The 21,969-nt window shown below is 36.5% G+C and overlaps 2 protein-coding genes across 4 annotated transcripts; both read left to right on the forward strand.

Moving 5' to 3' along the window:
- The first annotated feature begins 3,208 nt into the window (after positions 1 to 3,208).
- Positions 3,209 to 10,835, forward strand: LOC122034675 (putative tRNA (cytidine(34)-2'-O)-methyltransferase). 2 transcript variants are annotated; one of them, XM_042594001.1, is made up of 9 exons: positions 3,209 to 3,346; positions 3,431 to 3,528; positions 4,087 to 4,187; positions 8,504 to 8,572; positions 9,485 to 9,543; positions 9,684 to 9,775; positions 9,881 to 9,933; positions 10,007 to 10,060; positions 10,397 to 10,835. In XM_042594001.1, the coding sequence occupies exons 1-9, from the start codon at positions 3,309 to 3,311 to the stop codon at positions 10,673 to 10,675; spliced, it is 843 nt and encodes a 280-aa protein (XP_042449935.1). In that variant the 5' UTR covers positions 3,209 to 3,308; the 3' UTR covers positions 10,676 to 10,835. The 2 variants fall into 2 exon arrangements, with proteins under 2 accessions (XP_042449935.1, XP_042449936.1); XM_042594002.1 differs by lacking the exon at positions 9,684 to 9,775 and having other exon boundaries at positions 3,242 to 3,346; positions 9,873 to 9,933.
- Positions 10,836 to 11,207: 372 nt separating this feature from the next.
- On the forward strand, positions 11,208 to 18,876 carry LOC122034644. 2 transcript variants are annotated; one of them, XM_042593962.1, is made up of 5 exons: positions 11,208 to 11,314; positions 11,446 to 11,805; positions 15,017 to 15,329; positions 16,198 to 17,519; positions 18,644 to 18,876. In XM_042593962.1, exons 2-4 carry the CDS (start codon positions 11,461 to 11,463, stop codon positions 17,430 to 17,432), a joined length of 1,893 nt encoding a protein of 630 aa, XP_042449896.1. In that variant the 5' UTR covers positions 11,208 to 11,314; positions 11,446 to 11,460; the 3' UTR covers positions 17,433 to 17,519; positions 18,644 to 18,876. The 2 variants fall into 2 exon arrangements, with proteins under 2 accessions (XP_042449896.1, XP_042449897.1); XM_042593963.1 differs by lacking the exons at positions 11,208 to 11,314; positions 18,644 to 18,876 and adding an exon at positions 18,082 to 18,615 and having other exon boundaries at positions 11,326 to 11,805.
- The last annotated feature ends 3,093 nt before the right edge of the window (positions 18,877 to 21,969 follow it).

Here is a 21,969-nt window from a genome sequence, read left to right on the forward strand (position 1 = left end):
GGATATTGTCTCTCTGATATGCACGAGCTGCTCAATCCCTAATGAAAACATAGTGAATGATCCCATTTTAAAAATAGTACAAATTTAAAGTGAAACAAAATTGGTAAGTTCATATGATTTTTTTTTTCAAATAAAAATAATAATAATTTTAATCAAAATTAACCATATAGCATTTTTGTTAAAACAATTAAAAGATTGTTTTTATTCAATTTTTAATTTGAATATATAGATTGAATTTAAGAGGTCATTAAGAACACTATTAAACGATTAAACAAATGACTATTTATATGTAATTAAATAAATGCACTTTAATAAATCCTTAAAATTCACTCATTCTTTTAAACTAATTAAACTTTCTAAAGCAATTAAATGATTAAAAATGGTCATGTACTAATTTTAGTTAAATTGTCTTTTACTTAAATTTTAAATTTGAATATCTAAATTAGCAGGTTAATTGTCTTCTACTCAAATTATCACATTTATATTTATAATTAATTTTATTTTTTGAAAAATAAAACAATTTGATTCTAAACTTTGAGAATTATATTATTTATTTATATGACTATTATTTTTTAAAATTATATCTTATGATAATTATTTAAATTTAAATTCTTTATCTTTTTTAAGAAATAATAATAATCAATATAGCCGTTTTTTAAAATATGTGGCAACACATCAGAAGCTCAAATCACTTTAATCTTTATTATTTTTTATAAGTTTTATAATTTTTTATTTATAATTTATAGTACTTTTTAAAAGTTAGATCATTTATAACCGACACACTTGTGGGTATTTTATAAAAATAGAATGTCCTTGAACCCCCTCTTTTTTTTTATTTTCAAAAAAGAGCCGATTCTAATTTTTTCCCTTAAATAGATTTTCACATAATTAGTCTCCTTTTATAAAAAAAAAACAATTGCTCCGTCGCACGTTGCATTGTTATCTAAAATTAAATCACTTGCTTTATTATCATTAATGATTCTCTCAATAAATACAATGATAATAGCAATCCAAAAAACCACATTAAAAAAACATCTATAAAAAAAGATTAATTAGGTCAGATTGGACATAATTAATGTCAGGCCATGCCACGACCCCACGAAGGGCTTTTTATGGGAGTATTACAGTTCACCTTCCCAACGAAAAATCATTTTCCACCCTCGTTCGAATTATGGATGGAATGACTTAAAAAATACGCGAACCATCAACACTTGTCTCAGTTAGGAGCTGAATTTGGCAACTCGTGCACTGTTTAACAAGTCTTAAGTTCTTGGCTACGTGAGCCAGCTCTACGTTTAATGCATGGACAATTCCCGTTTATAAATAGCACAAACGTGCGCTAGTTTCCATGGAATGCCACGAATCAGCTCTACTTTGGTCTCATGGAATTCCCGCAGGACTATTTTGGGTCAGCCGCCGACCGGTCGCATGCGCTGGCGGCGCGACGGCTGGTGCTGAGGGACACGCGGAAGGAAGTGCGGCCGCCGCAGGCGTCGGTGCAGCCGTACCATCCGTACGCGCACGAGCAGTGGCGCAGCAGGTTGCATGCGACGAACCCGCAGCAGCAGCAGCAGCAGCAGGCGCACGAGCAGCAAAACGGCCACGTCGTCAATCATCAGGAGAGAAGGTACGTGCCGACGCCGACTGGGCATGTCGGCGCTGCTCCTGCTGCTAGTCCCGCAGCTCTGAGTTCTTCGTACCGCCGAATTCTCCTCCTCGGGCCGTCGCACGCCGCGAACGCGAGCGATCGGTTGGTTTCTCTGCAAAACCCGCGCAACAATTATTACGCCTCCGCGCAATACCTCGCGAGCCGCGGCGGCGGCGCCGGCTGTGAGAATGAGGTCGGCCGCGAGGCGGCTCTGCCTCAGTATTTCCGACGGGAGGTCGTCAGGAGGGAGAGCGACAGGGAGAAAGTGACGGTTAACTTTCTCGCCGCCATGGCCAGTCGTCGGATGGAAATGTCGTTGCCGCGTGCGAAAGACATGGACGACGGCGACAAGTCGAAATATGCTGGATTGGACGTGAGCTTGCACCTCTAGTTGATTATATGATCGGTTCGAATTTATACTGTTCGATGTCTTGCTGTTCTTCGGATTTAGTTATTTTATGTACTCAGACAACAAATATGCATACCGGATTCTTGAATAAATTGATAAGCATTTTCATTTTGTTTGTATCGAGTTGTTCATTTGGAGTTTATATATATAAAAGCAAAAAAAAAAATAAATAGTTTAACCTTATTGATTATTTCTGAGGTGATCGATTCGATTTCATGACATGACGATCAACCTAGAAACTAACATTCTTTGGTTACGTCTTTCACTTAGAGAAAAATTCCTATAAATACGTCGTAACTGAGTGACTGAATGATAATCTGAATGTCTTACAACGATACTATGACATGAAAACTTGTATCTATGTATAAGCATTAATTAGTTTCAATACATTTTATGATTAAAAAATATATTTTTTACTTTAAATTATAAATTTCCGATAGAGAAATTGTACTAGATTGGGATTTTAAATTTTGTCACTAAAATATTTTTGATAATTAGATTGAGAATGCAATTTGAGAAATTATTAAATAAAGAGAATATTATTTTTTAAAAAATTATGGATACCTGAATGGGGAGGATTAGGAATTGACCTTTAAACTTTTTTATGGTAATACAATAAAATAAAATAAAGTAATTAATACTTGCGTAAGGAATGGTTTATAATTAGTCGATCAACATGGAGGATGATCAAGATATTGGAGAATACTTGAATGTGCAGTTTTGACTCTAAAATATTATATTATTACATTGTCCATAAAGATAGTAAAAAGTGAAATTCGTCACTCTAGTAATTTTATACGATTAATTCTATGATTATTTATGAAAAGATAAATTGAAAAACTATAATTAACCAATATAAAAGAGAATTTTTTTTCAATTTTACCAAGATTTAAATCCTGGTCCTAGGATAATAATTCTACTCCGTATTAATCAAGTCAATCTTGTCCCCACACCACCTCTAAAGGACATATAAGGAATGATTTATGAGAGATAGGAAGGTATTATTTATTTGTTATAAAGTGAAAGATAATTAATTTGCTACATGTCAGTGGAATCCATTTGTAAACAATTATACTTTTAAGTAATATATAATTATATATATTAAATTATATGTGTGTATCTATATATATATTTATAATTTTAAAATTTTAGGGTTGATTTAGCCTCTCTTCGTCAGTGGGTTAAACTCCCAGTTGCCACTCTTATCCCTTCGTCTCTGCTAGTGCTAGGTAGAGGAGGAGGCCGCGGTTGATGGAGGCCGCCGGCCAACGAGCGCTCCACCTGCTTCGGTGACCGAAGTCTCTCCGCCCTTTTCCTACTATGCCTCCGTGTTCTTCCCGTTTACTCATCGATCGTCTTCGCTGTGACCTCAGGACTCGTCGACTCTTTCGGGTGTCGGGCCGAACGCCTCATAAAATAGCTTCGCTCTCCTTCCATTCTTCATCATCGTTGGAGCCTTTTTCCTACCGAGGTTAGCATCCAATTGAACCTCAAATTTTGGGAATAACTGGCATTGCGAAGACTTTGCCCTTGCTTTGCAACTGCCTGCTTTTAGTGTCACTAATTTCTAGGTAGTGTAACTCGATCAATGTTTCATTTTTTGTCCCTTTTCAGTCAATTCCGACTCCAAGTAAATTAATTTTCGTGTTATCTAAACTAAACAATTATGCAAACAATCCAGCCGTTTAGCTTGAAATCTTGAAACTTTATGAGAAGAAAAATCATCTCAACCTCATTTTGGGTTATGTTTAGCAATTCCTAGGGTATATGGTTAAAACTATTAATCATTTTTTTTTGGTTCTTTTCATTACTTGAGGTCTATGGAAGTTGAAAGGGATACGATTTTAAGAATTAAGATTTTCATTAATTTTAGTTTAATTCTATTATTAAAAATCAAAATGACAAAAAAATTTGGGTCTTTTAACATATATCTTCTGTTGTTACCGATTTAAGTTCATTTGGGTTGAATTCAAACATTTTTATGAGCTAACATATAGGAGTATTTTGTACACTTGTTATATTTTGACAGTTGAAATTGGCCATGCCAAATGTTGTACCAGTAGCGCTAATGGAGCTGTTAGTGAAACTTCGCCAAACAAGTTTCTTCAAGTAGTACTTGTTTCTCCTCTGGTATGAATTCAAACTCTCTTTAGCTCAGAAACTAAATACCTGGCAGAAGATATTAAACAAACTAAAAAAGCTGTGTCGGATCATACAGTAAAGAAACTCCAGTTCCTTTACTACAAGTAGTTTATCATGTTATTCTTCATGTTGAAATATAGTTGCTTTCCTCGTATTCATTATATGATATTATTACTTCTGGGTTTTTTCATTTTTTGTCTAGATGTCTAGAAATTATTTTCTAACCAAGAATGTGAACATAAGCTGATGGAGACAAGCGGCAAACTCCATTAAAAGTTTATAAGCACAGAAATGAAGATTCTAAAACTCCACTATTAATTTGGCATGTCTTGGAAGATGATAAACCTACTTGGGAAATGATATAAAGTTCATAAATTACTAAGGGTTGAAGTCAAAAGTCAGCATTAAATGGCCAACAATTCCAATATTCTTTAATTTCCCATGCTTGGAAAATGTAGCATATTTATGGGTCTTTTAAGTTTCCTATGTGTCTTTATGAGTCCTTTGTGTTTTCAATGAGCCCATCTATTAGCATTTATGTTGCTTGAGTTCTTTGTGAGTCCTAGTATAAATGTGTGTATGCTGTAATGTTGGACTGGTGTGGAAGCAGACATAAGAAGATTAGGACAACCACTAATCAACTCATGGCAGGAGATGAAAGCCAAATTACGAGAAGAGTATTTGCCTACAAATTACTATGACAAATCATGTGATCAACTTATTAATTTAAAGCAGAATCACTTGTGGCTGAGTATATGTAAAAGTTCGATGAGTTAAAGACAAGGAGCCAAATTGTTGAAGATCCTAGACAAACTCTTGCAAGGTTTAAAGGTCGATTAAAGTATGAAATTAGAAGGCAATTATTAAGACAACCACTTTACAACCTAGAACAAGCTTTCCAAGTTGCCTTGGATATGGAGGAGTATCTAAGTTATTCATTTGGTAAGAAGCCTGGACTTTCAACGATGAATAAAAGAATTCATGAAACCAACCAGCAAGCAAGAGGTGGATTTGTCAACTCATTTAATCAGCAAAGTGACTCTAAACCGCCTTTGAACCTAACTGAGTTAAAGAACAAGGGCGGCATATGTTTCGAATGTCAGCAACCAGGTCATATGGCTTATAATTGTCCTAAAAAGAATCTACTTATTGGGATAGAGCATGAAGATGATGTTGAAAATCAAAAAGAGAAGAAAATTCTTTTGATTTTGGAGTTTGTATTGAAGATGATTTGTAAGAAGATGAAGACACTTCTTTGGCAAGTGTTTTTAGGCTTATTCTTAATACAAAAGTCAAAGGTGAGACTGGCGACGGGCATCTATTTTTTAGATGTTGGTTCGTTGTGGTAATCAAGCAATAAGGTTTTCATTGATGGAGGAAGTTGTATGAATGTTGTCTCAGCACTATTGAAGAGTGCCTCAAGCTTCCTACGCAGCCACATCCCCGGCCATACAAGGTCGAATGGATCCATAACACAACTATTCCGATAATACAACACCGCCTTATTTCTCTTTCTTGTGAAAATTATAATAACTCTATTTGTGTAATATTATTCCTATAAAAGTAACTCATATACTTCTTGGGAGACCTTGTGTGCTACAGCATAAGCACTATACAAATAAGGGTTAGTTGATTAAATATCTGAGGCAACCTGTCTGGAGCTAGCTCACAAGACTAGGCAAACCCATCATCTAATGCAAATGTGTTTTGCTGCATTGAAAAATTTAGGAATCATATGTTCACTCAAACCTGTTGTTGAATTCAGAATTATTAAAATATATTTATTTATAAATAACAAACAGCCAGCTGAAATATTCCACGAAAGCAACAACTCTTGTGGCTTTTTTGTCTACCCTGAAACAGAAAGGCAGTGTTACAAGTACAAAAATAATCTGTAACTAAACTACCTTTGTAGAGAGGTAATTTCTACCTATGAAGCGTGGGGTTTGCGAGTAAAATGAGTAAAGAGAATTCTTTGGGTGAATAATCATAGCAAATAAATGGTTGATTTATGATCTTTTGTTAACCAACATTGTTGGTGGAGCTCTACTTGGTATGTTTTGTTGTACAACAGGTGCATGCTTGCAGTTGTTCTTAGTGCAAAGACGGTCCCAAGCGGTTGTGTTCGATCACGGTTTGATTTGTTTGACAAAAATTTTAAGTTAGGATTGTCTTGCGTTACTCATGCATGCATCGAGTAGGGGTTTAGTCTACCTAATAGCTTGTAGGAAGATTTTGAATAATGGACAACAAGTTCCTATTATAGTTGTCAGTCAAGATTGATCTCGTAACTTTGCATAGATTTATGAGGGTGTAGCAGAGTGAAGTCGTTCAATTGACTTGGGAGTCACCTAAGCACTAGGGTTCAGAAATTAGAATGCATTTGATTGAGCAACAATTGATCAAACTGGGTTATAGTTGACTAACGAGAGAGTCATTGATTGCTCAATGGGTAGAATTGCTCAAACAATTAGACAATTCGAAATAGAGCCCTTGGGGCTGCTCTATACAAGCATTAGAGCTTGTCAGACTTATCAAGGGTGTATGAGAGTAAGTGTGATCTTGTTGTAACCAACTGCTCGAGCTGAACGTCTAACGGCTTGTGATTCAAAGCGAAGACTTTCTTCAACAGGCTCTTTGTAATTCTTCGCCCCTTAGCTTACATTATTGTTTATTATTAAAGAGGAGATACTTGTAATCATCCCAAGGTATTGGGATTGCGAGAGACTTTATCCGCCTTGTATAAATCAGTGGTTGATAGTGGATGTAAGGGAGTGTTTCACTTCATGAATTGATAGGCTGTGGAGTAAGCGCGAGGCTATTAACCATGTGAAATTAGTATTAGTGTTAGCATTGTATTAATTGTTTTACTTATTCCTTCTGCGTATACATTCTTGACATGATCAACCAATCTATGCGAACGCACTACGCTACTAACGAATTTGAATTGCTTTATTTTGCAAGAAAAATTTTAATTTTTAAGTTCCTTCTATTCACCCCTCCTCTTTAAATGGTTGCTTAGCTAATCTATCTGGTGACCCAGTTGTTTATATTCAATTTAAGTCTATATAAGCATGTTCCTAACTTATCCAGATTTGTAATGTTCTCAAATTGTATGAACCATCAATCATGATCAGCTTGTCTATTATTGATCCAATTTCTCCACCTATTCCAAATTCTGCAAAAGTTTAATTGAACACTCCAGGCTGATGTGCAATGTAAGGGTTGATATGCTGGTGTAAGGATATCATGAAAGAAATTTGTGATGCATATTTTCACATATGAATTGGTCCTGTCATCAATACATTTACTCAAGGGAAAAACTGTGCGTTTGGTTCAAGTTATTATGTATAATCTTGGTTATATAATTACCAAGTAATCACATAACCAAAGTTACGGGGAATAAAACATAACGAAATGTTGTTTGGTTCAATCTAGGTAATGCAACAAAAACTTATTTCTTTAAAGGTTTTAATGAATAACCTATTTTAATATTTTACTATATTACCCTTAATTACAAAACCAACTATAATAATAATAATAATTATTATTATTATTTTTAAACTCTACGTTTTTTTATTTTTCTTTTTCATGTTTTTCTTTATTTTTAAAGTTTTTTTGTTTTTTTTATGTTTTTTAATTTTTTTTATGTTTTTCTATTTTTATATATTTTTTAATTTTTTTATGTTTTTTTAATTTTTTTACATTTTTTTTTCCATTTTTTATTTTTTTTTAATGTTTTTTTCTATTTTTAAATTTTTTATGTTTTTTATTTTTTTAAAAGTTTTTTATTTTATTTTTTATATTTTATATTTTTTTCTTTACATTTTCTTTTTTATCACATTTTTTCTCTTATTCGAGGGTATTTTGGGTAAAATTTTTTTGTTAACCCTGGAATCAAGAAAAACCTCAGTTTTCCGAGATTTTTCGATTCCGGATTGCATGCCCCTTTTGCTGACGTGTCGGGCATGGAACATTACTCGAGAATCATCGATTACCTAAACCAAATAGGGTTTTCGTTGATAACCTTGGATGGATAACCAAGGTTATCAAGGATAACTCTCAACCAAACACACCCTTAAGAGTACTTGGCAAGAATGGCATGCTTCATTTATCAAAGATTTCCTCTCATGTTTTGTAAATGTAAATGCATGACGTCCTAGTATTGACTATCTTTAGTTGATGATGTCTTTTAAAAATTGCTTAACCTATTCAAGAACTTCATAAATCATAATATAGAAAGCTTCTTTGAGGACAACTAGTCGGAGAAAATAATGACTTGCTGACAAAAGTTTTTCTTGAAGATTCCTGGAAATACTGGATCCATTGCCAGAACATGTGCTGCTTCAGCTGTTGGACTCCATCTTGTTGGGGTAAGGGTGGTGCTTAATATTCTTCATGTAAAGGGTACCTTTATCATTGTTTTATTGTGGCCCTTGTAATGCAATTGTCTCTTTGTTTACATTTAAAACTTTTTGGGACAGCTTGCATGCTCTTATAAGCCACTGATCACCCAAGACAGTTTGCTTCTTCTGTTTTGGTCTTTACCAAAAATTGACAACCATTTTTGAATCATGAAAGTATCTACATCATTTATAACATGCTTTTTGTGTGAGATTGGTGGCAGGGATTGGGCATTCAAAATCAAGAATGGAAAAACCAAATCAGACCAAGTTGAAAAATTCAGTTTGTCTGTTCAGTTGCAATTGATAAAATAAAAAATTGGGCTTGGGGAAATGTTACATTATTGAATCAAACTGAACAAATCAGGATATATGTATAGATATATATTTATGAAGATAGGGAATTTTAATGTATGATTTGATGATTCTTTTATTATTGAAAAGGTAATATAGTATTAATTTTTATGTTTTGGATTAAATTGAATGACTCGATTGGTTTGGTTCGGTTTGAAAGTGTTTATCTTAAAAGATTTGGGTTTGATGTAAAATTTTCTGGTAAATCAATTAATCAAACTACGCCCACTTCTAGTGGGTGGGTATAGATGAAGCTCGGTATAGAGAAGCTTAGTTACATGAGATGAATGAAAAAAAAACCCATCTATATTACTTTAAGAACACATAGATTGATGTTAGACATAGTCATACTGTTAGTCATGGTTAAACTACTGTTAATTGTTTAAAAAAGTGTATAATTAAGATCAGTTATATGACCAAGCCTAATAATTTTGTTAGGATATTATCTCTTCAAATCCCATATGCTCATCTTTGGACCACATTACTAGCTTGTTCTTACATTACTAGCTTGTTCTTGTTTTCTTTCAGCCTTTGGGATATAAAATAGAAGATTCCAAACTCAAGCGTGCTGGATTGGACTATTGGCCGTATCCTGTAATCAAAATGTTGTTCCATTTACTTCCTATCATTCAAAATGAAGTTGCATTTACTTCCTATCTTTCGAAATGATATTGCGTTGTATCTCCACTCTTTAACTCAATGCAATATTCCTTCGCTGCAATTCAAGACTCAGAGTGTCACTGCTGATCTTAATAGGTTCTATGGACTATGTAGTTGTTGCTTATGTGTTGGACTACTTTACTCCATTTTTGATTTTGTGTATGTCAATATAGAATTTGATTAATTGATTTATTCAGATCAATGTGCTCACTATTGATGAGGCTAGTTTTCCATTGTTAATGAATTCTTGAATAAGATATGTAGTTGTCAAAGTGCACAACTCTTGGTCTGAATTTCACGATTACTTCAAACAGCAGGTATTTCTTTATCTAACCACCAGTATCATGATGTCCCGTTTAGACATTTAATCCATTCATCATTTTGCATCAGGATGGTGAGAAACGGCTTTTAGCATTCACCAAGAGAGGCACTCATATCCACTCTGTGAGTAGTTATACTGGCTACTTTTATTCAGCAACTCTCATAACAAATCTAAGTTATATTCCATCTTAAGATATGAAGGACTCTAAATATCTTGTTTGCTCTTTGAAGTTAGTTGAGATTGTTAATTACTAGCTATGGAACACAACTTCTTGTCGATACGAGTTGCCTACTGAATAAGCTCATCCTTGTCTCTTTAATATTTAACAGAACAAGTAGGGAAACTATCTCCAGGAATACAGTTTGACAAAAGAAAAGAAACATATTGAACAACAGCAACCTTGTTTCTGTAACTTTGGTTCTCATGATATGAATGCTTATAATAATTCTCACATCCAGGATTTCTCCTACAAGAAAGGTGATTGGCTAGTTTTCGGTTCGGAGACTACTGGGCTACCCCCTCAAGCTTTGATGGATTGCAGCACAGAATGCCTTGGTGGCGGAACTATCAGGATTCCAATGATCGATACATATGTGCGATGCTTGAATCTTTCGGTCAGTGTCGGGATTGCAGTATATGAAGCAGCCAGACAACTGAACTATGAGCAGCTCCAGTTGCCATTGTTGAGCGAAGAGGCAAGTGAAAGGTTGTTCAGCTCCGAAGATATTTTTGGTTGATTTAAATCCTCAATGATCCTTGTGGAAATTTATACTATTAATTTTAAGATAATTGTATTTCCTGGGAGGAAAAGAAACATATCTTTTTAACTTTTCGAAGGGGGCAAAATGTCAAATTGTGAAATTATGGGGTTGGAAAGCTAGAATTTGCATTGAAGGACCGGAGGGGGTTAACGAGTTGGCCCATTATGGAGGCCCATTAGATTGAAAAATATAAATAAATACTGTTTTATTTCTCTGCTAAAATTATACTGCTAAATCCGATAGGGGAACCCGACTGGACCCTCAATCCGCAACCGTTTAGATCAGCTCTATCGGATGATCGGATACATAAGCGGCTGGCATTAGTTGGCGATCACCACGTGCACAGTTTCAACTGGACGACTAAGGTCTTCGCGAAGATGGACAATGTATTAAATCCGATCGGACTCTCTGTGGTCTACAGGGGTCCAGGGGAGAAGCGCAAGGGCGAGAAGAAACAGAAATACAAATTAAAAATTAATAAAAATAAAAATAAGCCCTTTTTGCCGCACCCTCTCTTTATTCCCTCTGCTTCCCAAATCTCTCCCACGACTCGAGCTCCCACCGCGATCGCTTCTACTAAAACTCCATCGAACGCCCTCCCTCGCCTCCAATTTGGTATTTAAACTTAACCATTCTCCCCCTTCTGTTCTCTCCGCCTCGTCTCGCCTCTCTGCCGCTCTCGTTAGGGTTTCCTCCATCCTTCTTCCTTGCGCGCTTATGGCTCTCGGTTTGTTTCCTCGTTTCAGGTCCGCATCTCGAGCATGGGCGAGGAAGGCCCCGCCACGAGTGGCGATCCTGAGACCAGGAAGAGGGCGAGGGAGGAGGGAGATTTGAAGCGGGTGGCGGAGATCGTGATGGTTTTGTCGGCCATGGGACAGATGCGCGGCGGGAAGGAGCCTACGGCGGCCGAGAAGGCGCTGGTGGCCGAGGCGAGGGAGAGGCTAGTGATGATCTGCGAGGCCATCAGGCCGAAGGAGCTATTCTCAACGGAGGCCGTCAGGGTCGTGGCGGATGATCTCGGGCTGAGCAGGTCCAAGGATCCTGGTCTGGGATTCCGGCCGCCTAAGATGTCGATCGCAGAGAAGTTGTTGCTGACCAAGAAAAAGGTATTTCTTCTTCTCTTCTTGGTGATTCTTCGCCTGTGGCTAAGGATTGCAATTCCCTTGGAGGAATGCTAGCCTTTTTGCTGAGAAATAATAAGGACGAACTGCTCTTGATATTAGTATGGGATAACTCACAAGAAGTCAATTGATGGGCGAAGAGTATTGGTGAAAGTCGACTAGTCTGTGACTCTGTTTTGTTTTTTTTTTGTTATAGCTTCGAATTTTGTATTCTCGCACTAGATTGCTATCTGTCATGGCATTTAGGATTGACATGCCAATGCGGACTGCCATATTCATTCCAATGTCATTTTTCTTCTATCATTTCTAAATTGTGAGCAATATGGTTAAACGGCAATCAGATAGTGGAACGTTCTTGGTATAACACGAGCACAGGACTCTGGTATATTGGTCCATGGATATTTAAAGAATCAGGTCTTTGTAGGATAGCTCTAAGGTGATGCAATAAGTAGTGGGGATGTCAAAAGCTCTGAAGTTATGCTTGTGTCTCGTCCTCTTCATTTGTTGTGCCCCCAATTTGCCCAAGGTGATGCTTGACGCCTCTTTGCTACTTTATCTTACCAGGAAGAGAAGGTTAGTTTGTCTTTATCAAAGTGACTAACTAAAGTGAAATGAACTAGGCATTACCCATACTGTTCTCTAGGAGTTGCAACTTAGAGAAGCTAACGCCAGGTCAAATCGATCTGAAGAGTCCTCGTAAGAGGATTGTCAGAAGCTGATTTAAAAAACGGTTAAATCTCATGAACTATACCTTCTTGTTGTAAATCTGGGGATTCAATCCATTTTAAAAGGCTAATATTTTACCATTGTCGAATACAAAGAATCAAACAACTTCTAAATGTGACTAGTTCAATCTGCCAATAATTTCCCTACTTTGGTTACAACCTTGCTAGTACAGGGAGGTTCAATCAACCAAGTAGAGAGAATAGATGACTATCATCTCCAAGAATCTTTTCCTCTTTGGCTATAACCTTGCTACTACAGGGAAATTTGATATCAACCAAGTTTAGTGGATAGCTTGTTTATGGTGGGTTTGTTCAAGAGGCCGATATCAAGAAGTTTCCATTGGAGTGATCGATTTTGATAACTCAAAATACCTACCCAGTCCTCTAAAATGTTTGAGAAGAAATTAAGGGCCTTTAACTATGATCTTACGTTGGAGTAACAGATTAACCCTAACAAAGTCTTCCTTTACTATCTCAGCCAGCTTAATTTTCTCTAGTTTAATTTTTTTAAGTTCTGAATTTTGTAAAACTTGGAACTATGCTATATGCATATAGTCTTTTGCAGGTGTCTCAGTCCACCTAGATACTTGGTTCTACCAGTTTTACCTATGTTTCATTTTTTTTTTACAAATGCAGAATTTTGTGAATGCCTTGAGCTCTCAATTTGCTTATTATCTCAATTTTATGACATATCACATATCTGAATATTGTTGTAAGCTACCCTTTTTCAAAAAATTGATGAATTTATATATCATACATTTACTTTTTCTTGATGAGCTTCATTTGGTTTTATGCCACTCATCAGTCATCATCCTTGATCTGCATATGGGTTTAACGAGTTGTAATTGCATTTCAGTCATCCTGATCTGCACTTTGTTTGAATAGCATAGACTTACCTTATCATTTATGTAGCATTAACAATTTTATTGGCATATCATTGAAACCTCATTCGTGAGTTACTATCATGAGCTTTTAGACACTTTGACCAACCCTGTTTTGCATCTCGGTTTAAATAGTTTTTTGTAACATTTTTGGTCAACCCCTCTTTTGCTTCCATTTTAATGATTTTTAGGTAATTTTAGTCAATCCTCCTTGTTATGTCACTTGAATGGCTTGTCATTTTTGGTCAACCCTTGTTTGCATACCACTTCAACAGGGTTTTGGGCTTTTCAGTCAACCCTCATCTACATGTTTCTTTTGCATAGGTACTTCAGTCAACCTCATCTGCTCATTTTACCATATTTTAGGCGCTTTGATCCACTCTCATCTGCGTCTCATTTATGGAGTTTTAAGAAACTTTATCCAACATGTAATTTGCATGTAGATTTTGCCTTACAGGACTTTCATGAGCTCGTATAAGAATGCGGCACACTGTAGGTTACTTGGTGGTTATTTAGGATAACTGAACCAAACTTCCATTTCATTCTAATGCAATTTCATCTGAATTGCTATCACATATTATGTACTTGGATGACATTTTAATCGGAGGTATATTCCGTCTGTCTGAATTATACTAGACATTTTCAGTTCATCCAAATTCTGACCACTTCCAAATTATAAACAAGTTCAAATTAATTCATGCATTTTTTTCTGAACTGAAGGTGGCATTTTCAACTGAAATGAATTGCATCTATGTGTTCACTTCAACCAAATTATAGCAACTATGATTATTTTCTTAAAACATCCTTTGATAAATCATAATAATGCTACAAATGTGATTCCTTAAAAGTGACTCCTCCATTAAGACTTTACCACTTTAACATTCAAAAAACCTTATAATAAGCCAAATTTTTTTCCCTTGAAAATAAAAAAATAAAAAAAATGAGGATATGCAGGGTTTAATAATGAACTTTCCTTTAATAGTCAAACTTATTATGTGAATCATAAAATTATGAAGAGTTTATTTAAAGAGTCTGCCTCCTATAGAAGCAAGCATCATAAGAAAAAGGAAAGAAGCTTGTACAAAGCATCATTCGTTATAACATACCTTATTGCCCATATCTGTATGGTATTCACATATTAATCCTCTCTTGGCACAGTGATTCTCTCCCAGATATTCATTTCCTCAAATGGAACCGGTATACTTTACCACATTGGCTAATAAGAAATTTGCATTTATGTTATGCTACATCTTTTATTTCTTCAGTTCTTGCGACTTCAGCAAAAAATATAAAGTTTGCTACTTTGTGAAATCAGTGTAATCATGTGGTATCAGATTTTTTTTTTAAAATTTGTTCTTGAAGTAGAAAATGGACATGTAAAACATCAGGATTTTATTCAATGCTATAGGGATGATATAGTTGGTTATTTAGGTAAGAAAAACATTCCAAAATAATCTACTTTCAGATTTTACAGCACGATTCATTTGCATGTATTTTGTATGATATGGCATTCTCTTTGATGTGAGATTTACTGTCCACTAAAGCCTAGTTACTATATCTGATTACTTTTTTTTGGGTACAATTATATAGATGGATGAATCCAAGGAAACAAGTGTGCATTCAACCGTTCTTTCACCTCAACAATTTCCATTAGGCTTTGGTGTAAAATCTGATTCTTGTGGCACGTTGGCTCATGATGCTGGAGGGTTTCATTCACCTATATCTCGTGTTCCTGTGCTAGCTTGTGCTGCTTCTCCTTTGAAGCAACTGCATGTTAGTAATGTGCAGTCTGGTGTTAATAAAATAAAGCATTCATCTGGTCCACTTGATAAGGGTTGGCCTTCAGCACATACTGGATTAAATGTTAGATCCAGTGGGCCATCTTATGTGACGCAAGATCAAGGTGATATTTTTTGACTCTAGTTTTCTCTGTTATCTGTCAAATTTTGTGAATTCTGTATATTTGTCATTGTTCGGGCTTCTATTTTTCCATGAGTGGGTTTGGGTTTTTATATCTTTATCCTGAATCCATTGATTTGATTAATTCAGAAACCTAATAAAGAAATACCTTTGACTCTTGTTTCTGTTTCTTTTCCTTGAGATGTTAAATGTTTCAGAGTTTAAGAAAAGAGAAGCTTTCTTATTTCTGGAATCAGTACCTGTCTTGTCACTATGCAATTGTTTGCTTGCAGATTGGTAGTATCCTTTCTATTTGGATGATAATTAATTAATATCGAGGTCATGCATTCATTTAACATAGGGTATCATTGTTCTTAAAAGCCTCTGCATAAGCTGCTCATGGCGCATCATAGGCTTATGCAATGAGAGCCACGTTGCATCCTTTTATAGCCACATCAAATAACAAGCAAGAAGCATATTGTTTGCATTATTCATACAATTGTTTGTTTTTTATATGAATGCATCAGTTGGTTGTTTAGATTAATATTTAGGGATTGTTTAGGATTATATACTAGATGTATACTCATGTTCTTTACCCATGATGTTATGCTTTATTGTTAAGGTAGCTAATGTTTTTTTAGAAAATATAGCCCACAGATGCTCTATATACCACCTGCAATTTGTTTTGGTTTGAACATACTGCTTGGTGCTTGCTTATTAAAACCTTGTGAAATATAAAGTATGCTTCCCTTAGAATCCTTTTCCCTATTCTAATTGCTTGGAAGTTGGTTTCGCCATATTTGATTCTTTCTCTAGGATAAACTCATCGTATGTTTTTTTTTTATTCATGTTTAAATTCTTTTATTCTGTAGTTGAAAATTTACCAAAGAAAAGTTCAACCATCTCTTCCATGCAATCATCTTCTGTTGCTGCTGTTGCAAGGTTTGGCCAACCAACCAAATGGTTGGATCATAGTTCAATTAAGTCTGAGGGAGCTTCTGGTGTAAATGCAGTCCAAGCTTCCCATCAGATGAAAAATCAGGATATCAAGTCCTCTGTAATCCAAGCAGGACAAGGAGGCCTGCATATTCCACATCAGCCTCCTCAAGGTGTGGCATTCATTCACACACCTGCTCTTTATACAAATCATAATGACATTGCTACAAGCGTGCAGAAGATTTTGCAACCAAAGGTTCCAGATCATCCAAGTTGGACGCCTCCATCAAGTGAGTACATGAATGCTCCTCTAAATTGCCAAATATGCAACAACGTGATTGCAGACATAGAAAGTCTGCTTGTGTGTGATGCTTGTGAGAAAGGAAACCATTTGAAATGTCTTCAATCTTACGGTAGCAGAGCCGTCTCCAAGGCAGAATGGCACTGCCCAAACTGCTTGGCATCAAGCAATGGAAAGCCCTTGCCCCCCAAATATGGGAAGGTTACACGAGCTCCTGTTCCAGCGCAAAAAGTTGCTCCCAATTCTGCTGCTTCTAAGAAAACAGAAGATTCAGGCCCTAAGGTTAGTCAGCTGAAAGCAATTGCTAATGGGAATTCTGGTGTGTCTCAAAATTCAAGTTCTGCAAATGAGGGCATCAGTGCCCGTGAGGCTATTCCAGATTCTGCAGCAATTGACATAGAAATGAATTTGATCACAACCAGAGTTAAAGGAGTCATTGAAAAATCTAATGCATTAGGAGGTAATCATTTAAAGGAAACAACTGGAGCTGCATGTGCTAATTCGGATATGCCTTGTGAGAATCATAACAACCTTGAGAGTGATAGTTCAGTGTCAGCTAACACAAAAGAAAGTCCCAATGTACGGCCTAGAACATTGGATGAAAATAACAGTATGGATTCACAGAGTTTGGTTGTTGAAAATAATCATTTCAATAAAGCAACAGTAGCACAAAATTCCGACCAAGACTTGTCGAGCAATGTCAAAGTTTCTACTTCTCATTTGCATGAAAATACTACCACTATCACATCTGGACTTGAAGTGCATGGTGAAAAGAAACCATCTGTATGCATAGAAGTTTCTAGTGTTAGAGTAGTCAATGAAGGTAGTTTAGAAGCAACTCCAGATGAATCAAATGGATCATTCAGTTGATATCCATCTAATCTTGCTCACAATTGGTTGAATAATATCCCATTTTAGTCTTGCAGCAGTTTGTTCCTCCAGAATTGTTGGAATTTGGTAAGTGTTCTTAATGCACATTTATTCTTGCAATCGTGACAGATTGTGTGTGTATATATATATGATTTTTTTTTTCTTCCACTGAATTATTAATTGCATTATTACTAGAATGAAATGTGGCTTGGGCTTTTGATTGATTGCTCAGGTCAAAGCTGATTTTGTTAATGTGTTTGAATTATTTTGTGGGTGTGTAAATGCCCTCATTTTTTGGTATAACTTGGTGAAGAAAAAGTAGATAGCTAGGAGAATGAGGTCACGAATGGGGAGATAAACAAAAACCCTGGCAGATACTAATGAACTCGTACTGCCCATAAAAGAGAAAAAATGAAATGAGATATTGTAGATACCAAAACTGTGGGAGAATGTTTCTTTTGGCATGGTACACTATTGTTTGTTTGGAAAATTTTCCCAGTTTTTATTTTTATTTTCAAGAAAATGTTCATGAAAAATATAATAAATATTTTAATTGTCCTTTGTCTTTGGGTTATGTCTTCTGTTAAAGGGAAGACTGGAAAATTTTCTAGGAAGCAAACTTTCATGCCAAATTCTTACTCTTGTACAGCCAAATTCTCACAGGCAAAAGTAGAATGAACACAACTGTTCAATATCTAAACTGGCAGAAAACAATACTCGGGATTTGCTTGGGGAAGATCTTTTCCCCCATATATCTTAATGGATTTCAGGAGATAAGAAAAGGCTGATGCTTGTCATAGTTCTAGATACTTCACCAAAGACAATATTCTCCACATTATTTCTTAAAATGATTTCATAAGATGGGGAGGATTTTCTTGTTAGCTATGACTGTGTGCAACCTAAACTGTGCGCCAAGGGATATCATCATTTTGTAGAAGTTCAAGATAACTGCAGTTGCTAAGTAACTTGGTAGCGGTTTTTGAAGTTTGCTTCCCTTCATTTGGCAATGCCTACCAGAATAATGTTCACAAGACTTGCTAAAGTTGTTACTTGAACAGAAACATATGACTGTATGATGCGTTGCTCTATTAATGGGCACCCTTGATGTACAACTCTCGTTGTTACGAAAGGCTTTGACAAAAGAGTTGATAAGGTTGTAATTGCTTTTTAATGCAAACCACGTAAAATTTATTTTTTTTCTTGCTTAACAGGAACTGATGGGAGCTGCCCAACGCTAAGCTGACAAAATTTGGATTACTTGACTGTATTTTGTACACCCTACGGCACTTACACAATGTAAGCGACCCGATGATCCCTATGTAATTGTATGTTTTCTAACCAGCTGCAGCAGGTTGGAATAACTATCACAGTGAATTCCTTCAATCTTTTGACCCTTTATTCTGTAAAATGTGAGGCAGTTATAAGGATCAAGAGCATTTTTATACCCAGGGAAGGACCTTTCTTTTAATCTAGTTAGGATTCGTATCTTGATTTGTTTGTTGGAGGGTCGATTATGGATGTTCTGATTTTAGCTCCCTTTGGGTTGAAGGTCAATATCCTGGTGTAACGTAACTCTTGCAATTCAAGATGATTTATTTTTATGTTTATCGATAAAATAACTATATCATGAGGTTAATCACAAAATTTGTGGACTTTTAGCTTTTGTTTTTTGATGAAATCTCTGCAACACCCTAGTATTCAATCAACTTGCAGTGTGGTCAAGATGATTTTCTTTCTTTTTTTTTTTAAAAAAAAAACAGGTGGGCGGGCAAGGAAAGTATATGGTGAATTTTAAGTGAGTTATCATTCATGTCAAATAAAACTATGCAGCCATCCTTTTAGTGTATTTTTTTTTTGTTCATTGTCTTTTGAGAGGGATGATATTATGAACCTATTTGTTTTACAACTTTGGTTTGAGAAAATATCTAATTTATCCTATTCTGACGATATCATCTCGTACGATTGGTAGTTTTCAATTTTTGTAAGAAACACAGGCCTTCTCTTAAATAGTTTAAATCCTGGCAATTCATTAGTGAGTGGTTGGGATTAAATAAAGGTAGATTCAAGGGTTAATCAAGGACCTTTGTCTACGAGGGGTCCCTCCATGCCCATGAAGGAATGATAATTGGAACTCCTTGCTTGAAAAACAAAAAAAAGGATCCTGTTGCTACACAGCACGTCTACTTTGGTAGCCTTGAGCACTAGGCAAAGCAAGACGGCAGGTTGGCAGACTCCCCCATGCCCTGCCCTCCACACAGCCAGCACCCAAATCCTGCCCTTGCCCATACAACAATCATGTCCCAAATCATACGACGCCGCGAGGACTAGCGACAACCCCTGCGCCACCAAATTATTTGAGGGACCAACGAACTCCAAATAATGTAAAATGATTCATTTACAAGAGAAGCATGCCAACTTGTAATCATCTTCATTCTTCAGCCCACAAAAGGTGTGACCCCACCACCCCTCCTCTGACCAGGAGGTAGCTTTTTTTTTTTTTTTTTTTTTTTTTTTTTTGTTTTTTTTTCTTGCAACATGGGTCGGGAGGTCGAAGGTCTGCGGCAGCAATTGCGATAACATCAATATCTGTCCGTACTAAACACCTTCGACCGCCATGTCATCGCCGGGCCCGTATTCACCGTGATTTACTCCCTCTCATACTCGTGGGGCAGGGGTGAGGGGGCCGCTGGGCGGCGGGACCCGCCTTTTTGCAACACAGGAGGTAGCTTTTTTTTCCTTGCTTCTCTCTCTCTCTGCGCCTTGTTATTGCCTCGACCCAGAAGGCAGAAGGTGATGAGCGAGCGAGCAAGCAAGCTCTCCGGTTCCCACTGCTCAGCCATGTCATGACTTTCCAGTGTCTTTTACTTTTCCTTTTTCATCTCTGCATCGATCGCTGTAGGGCTGATGGTGGCCGGCCGCGAGGGAGAAGACATCATTCCGCCTCCTCACTACTGTATCAAACTTAAAGCTGCTTTTTGACGACCTCGCCTTTTGATTATGTTGGCTCCGGTGAAGATTCATTCAATCGTAATGAGTCAGATTTTTTTTGATGACATGACACCTTAGCTTTATCGTAATTCATCCTGTCTGAAAAGCAATGGAGATGGTACGTTGACTAAGGATGACGTCAAGATAATTTGTATGTTGACTAGAAGAAGACTTTGAGTTGGAAAATGATGCTAAGTGGTTTTGAAACTAAGAGTTGTGGACTTGCGTATATCACAAGCAGAGTCGACAGAAGTATTAGAACGAGAATCAAAGAAGGAATCCCTAACGTAGGCCTTTCAACGTTCAAATTAAAATAATAACCGAGTAAAATATGGAAAAGACGATAAACAGTAGAATAATAGTGTGCAAATGCGTATGTATTCATGCGCGTAGGTGAGCGTACCTAAGCCTCTCGGCCAATGAAGAGGACCTCTTTTATACTCTCTCATAACCTCATCAATTAATGAAGCAACACCGTATGTCGGGTGTTAGAATAAATTAGATGGCGGAGTATGAGCGACGACATATGTCAAAGTAATGGCATATTCCCTGTCAAATTATTACGATTCTCTGATAATACTGTCTCCCAAAGAGAGTCTGATCGACTTTGGCTGATCGACTATAGACTAGGAGTTATGCTCATGAAAAATGAAGATTTGAGTCCTGTCAATCCGATTGACACTGGGGTCGAACGGACGTAAGCTGAGAGTCTTACATTTTGGAGAAGTGGAGAGTTGACCTCTTAAGGTCCAATCCGCCTTGGGCTAAACGAGTTTATGCTTGGAGATTCGGAATTTGCTCGGGCATTACGTCCATTCAAATTTTATGCTGAGGGTTCATTGTACACTTGGTCGCTATACATGCACAATTCATCTAAGCAATGTACTTAGTGTGTCCGATCGACTAGAGCAATCGGCAATACACTAGACTTATTTCAATATGACACTAATACGACCCAATAATTGATCTCTAACCATATCAACTTTCTTGTTATTAAATTCTATTTCGGATGTCCTATCTTAGTCCCGTATCAGTCATGCATGGGATGGATTTTAAGATTGTTTAACTCCTGCGATCGGAAATCATGCCACACTATTGTTTTTATTATTTGTCGAAAATTAATGCATCCTCAAATTTTAAAATCTACCTTAAAAATGATTACTTCATCAAGGAATAACAAATTTTTTTTTCAGGAAGACACAGAGAGCTAAAACACATAGACCGATCGATTGGGCTATCATATGCTAATTTGGCTCCACATACGTTGAACTATGTTAGCAAGAACAATCCATCGAGCCTCAGCTAGCTAGCTCTGACTCGGCCGAACCTCTCGTCCCGCTTGCTCAAATTGTGTTCTGTAAGTTGGATTCGACACAACCTGAGCCCGATTATTGTCAACCCGTGCCAAGTTTGATCACATCGTGGATCATTTGAACCAACTCAATCAATCATAATTTGTCCCAATGGTTTTGTTCAAACTATATGTGAAATCTCTATTCTATTGGGGTTCAATCCAGTGGCTTACCTAAGCCAATCAGGCTAGGAACAC

The sequence above is a fragment of the Zingiber officinale genome, chromosome 11B (assembly GCF_018446385.1).
Source record: "Zingiber officinale cultivar Zhangliang chromosome 11B, Zo_v1.1, whole genome shotgun sequence".
Lineage (NCBI taxonomy): Eukaryota > Viridiplantae > Streptophyta > Magnoliopsida > Zingiberales > Zingiberaceae > Zingiber > Zingiber officinale.

Coding starts and splice junctions, on each gene's coding strand:
- LOC122034675 (XM_042594001.1), top strand. CDS start 3,309: ATGGAGGCCGCCGGCCAACGAGCGCTCCACCTGCTTCG. Junction 9,544..9,683: donor GCTGGATTGGACTATTGGCC/GTATCCTGTAAT, acceptor CTGCAATTCAAG/ACTCAGAGTGTCACTGCTGA. Junction 9,776..9,880: donor TACTCCATTTTTGATTTTGT/GTATGTCAATAT, acceptor TAAGATATGTAG/TTGTCAAAGTGCACAACTCT.
- LOC122034644 (XM_042593962.1), top strand. CDS start 11,461: ATGGGCGAGGAAGGCCCCGCCACGAGTGGCGATCCTGAGACCAGGAAG. Junction 11,806..15,016: donor TGTTGCTGACCAAGAAAAAG/GTATTTCTTCTT, acceptor ACAATTATATAG/ATGGATGAATCCAAGGAAAC. Junction 15,330..16,197: donor TTATGTGACGCAAGATCAAG/GTGATATTTTTT, acceptor TTTATTCTGTAG/TTGAAAATTTACCAAAGAAA.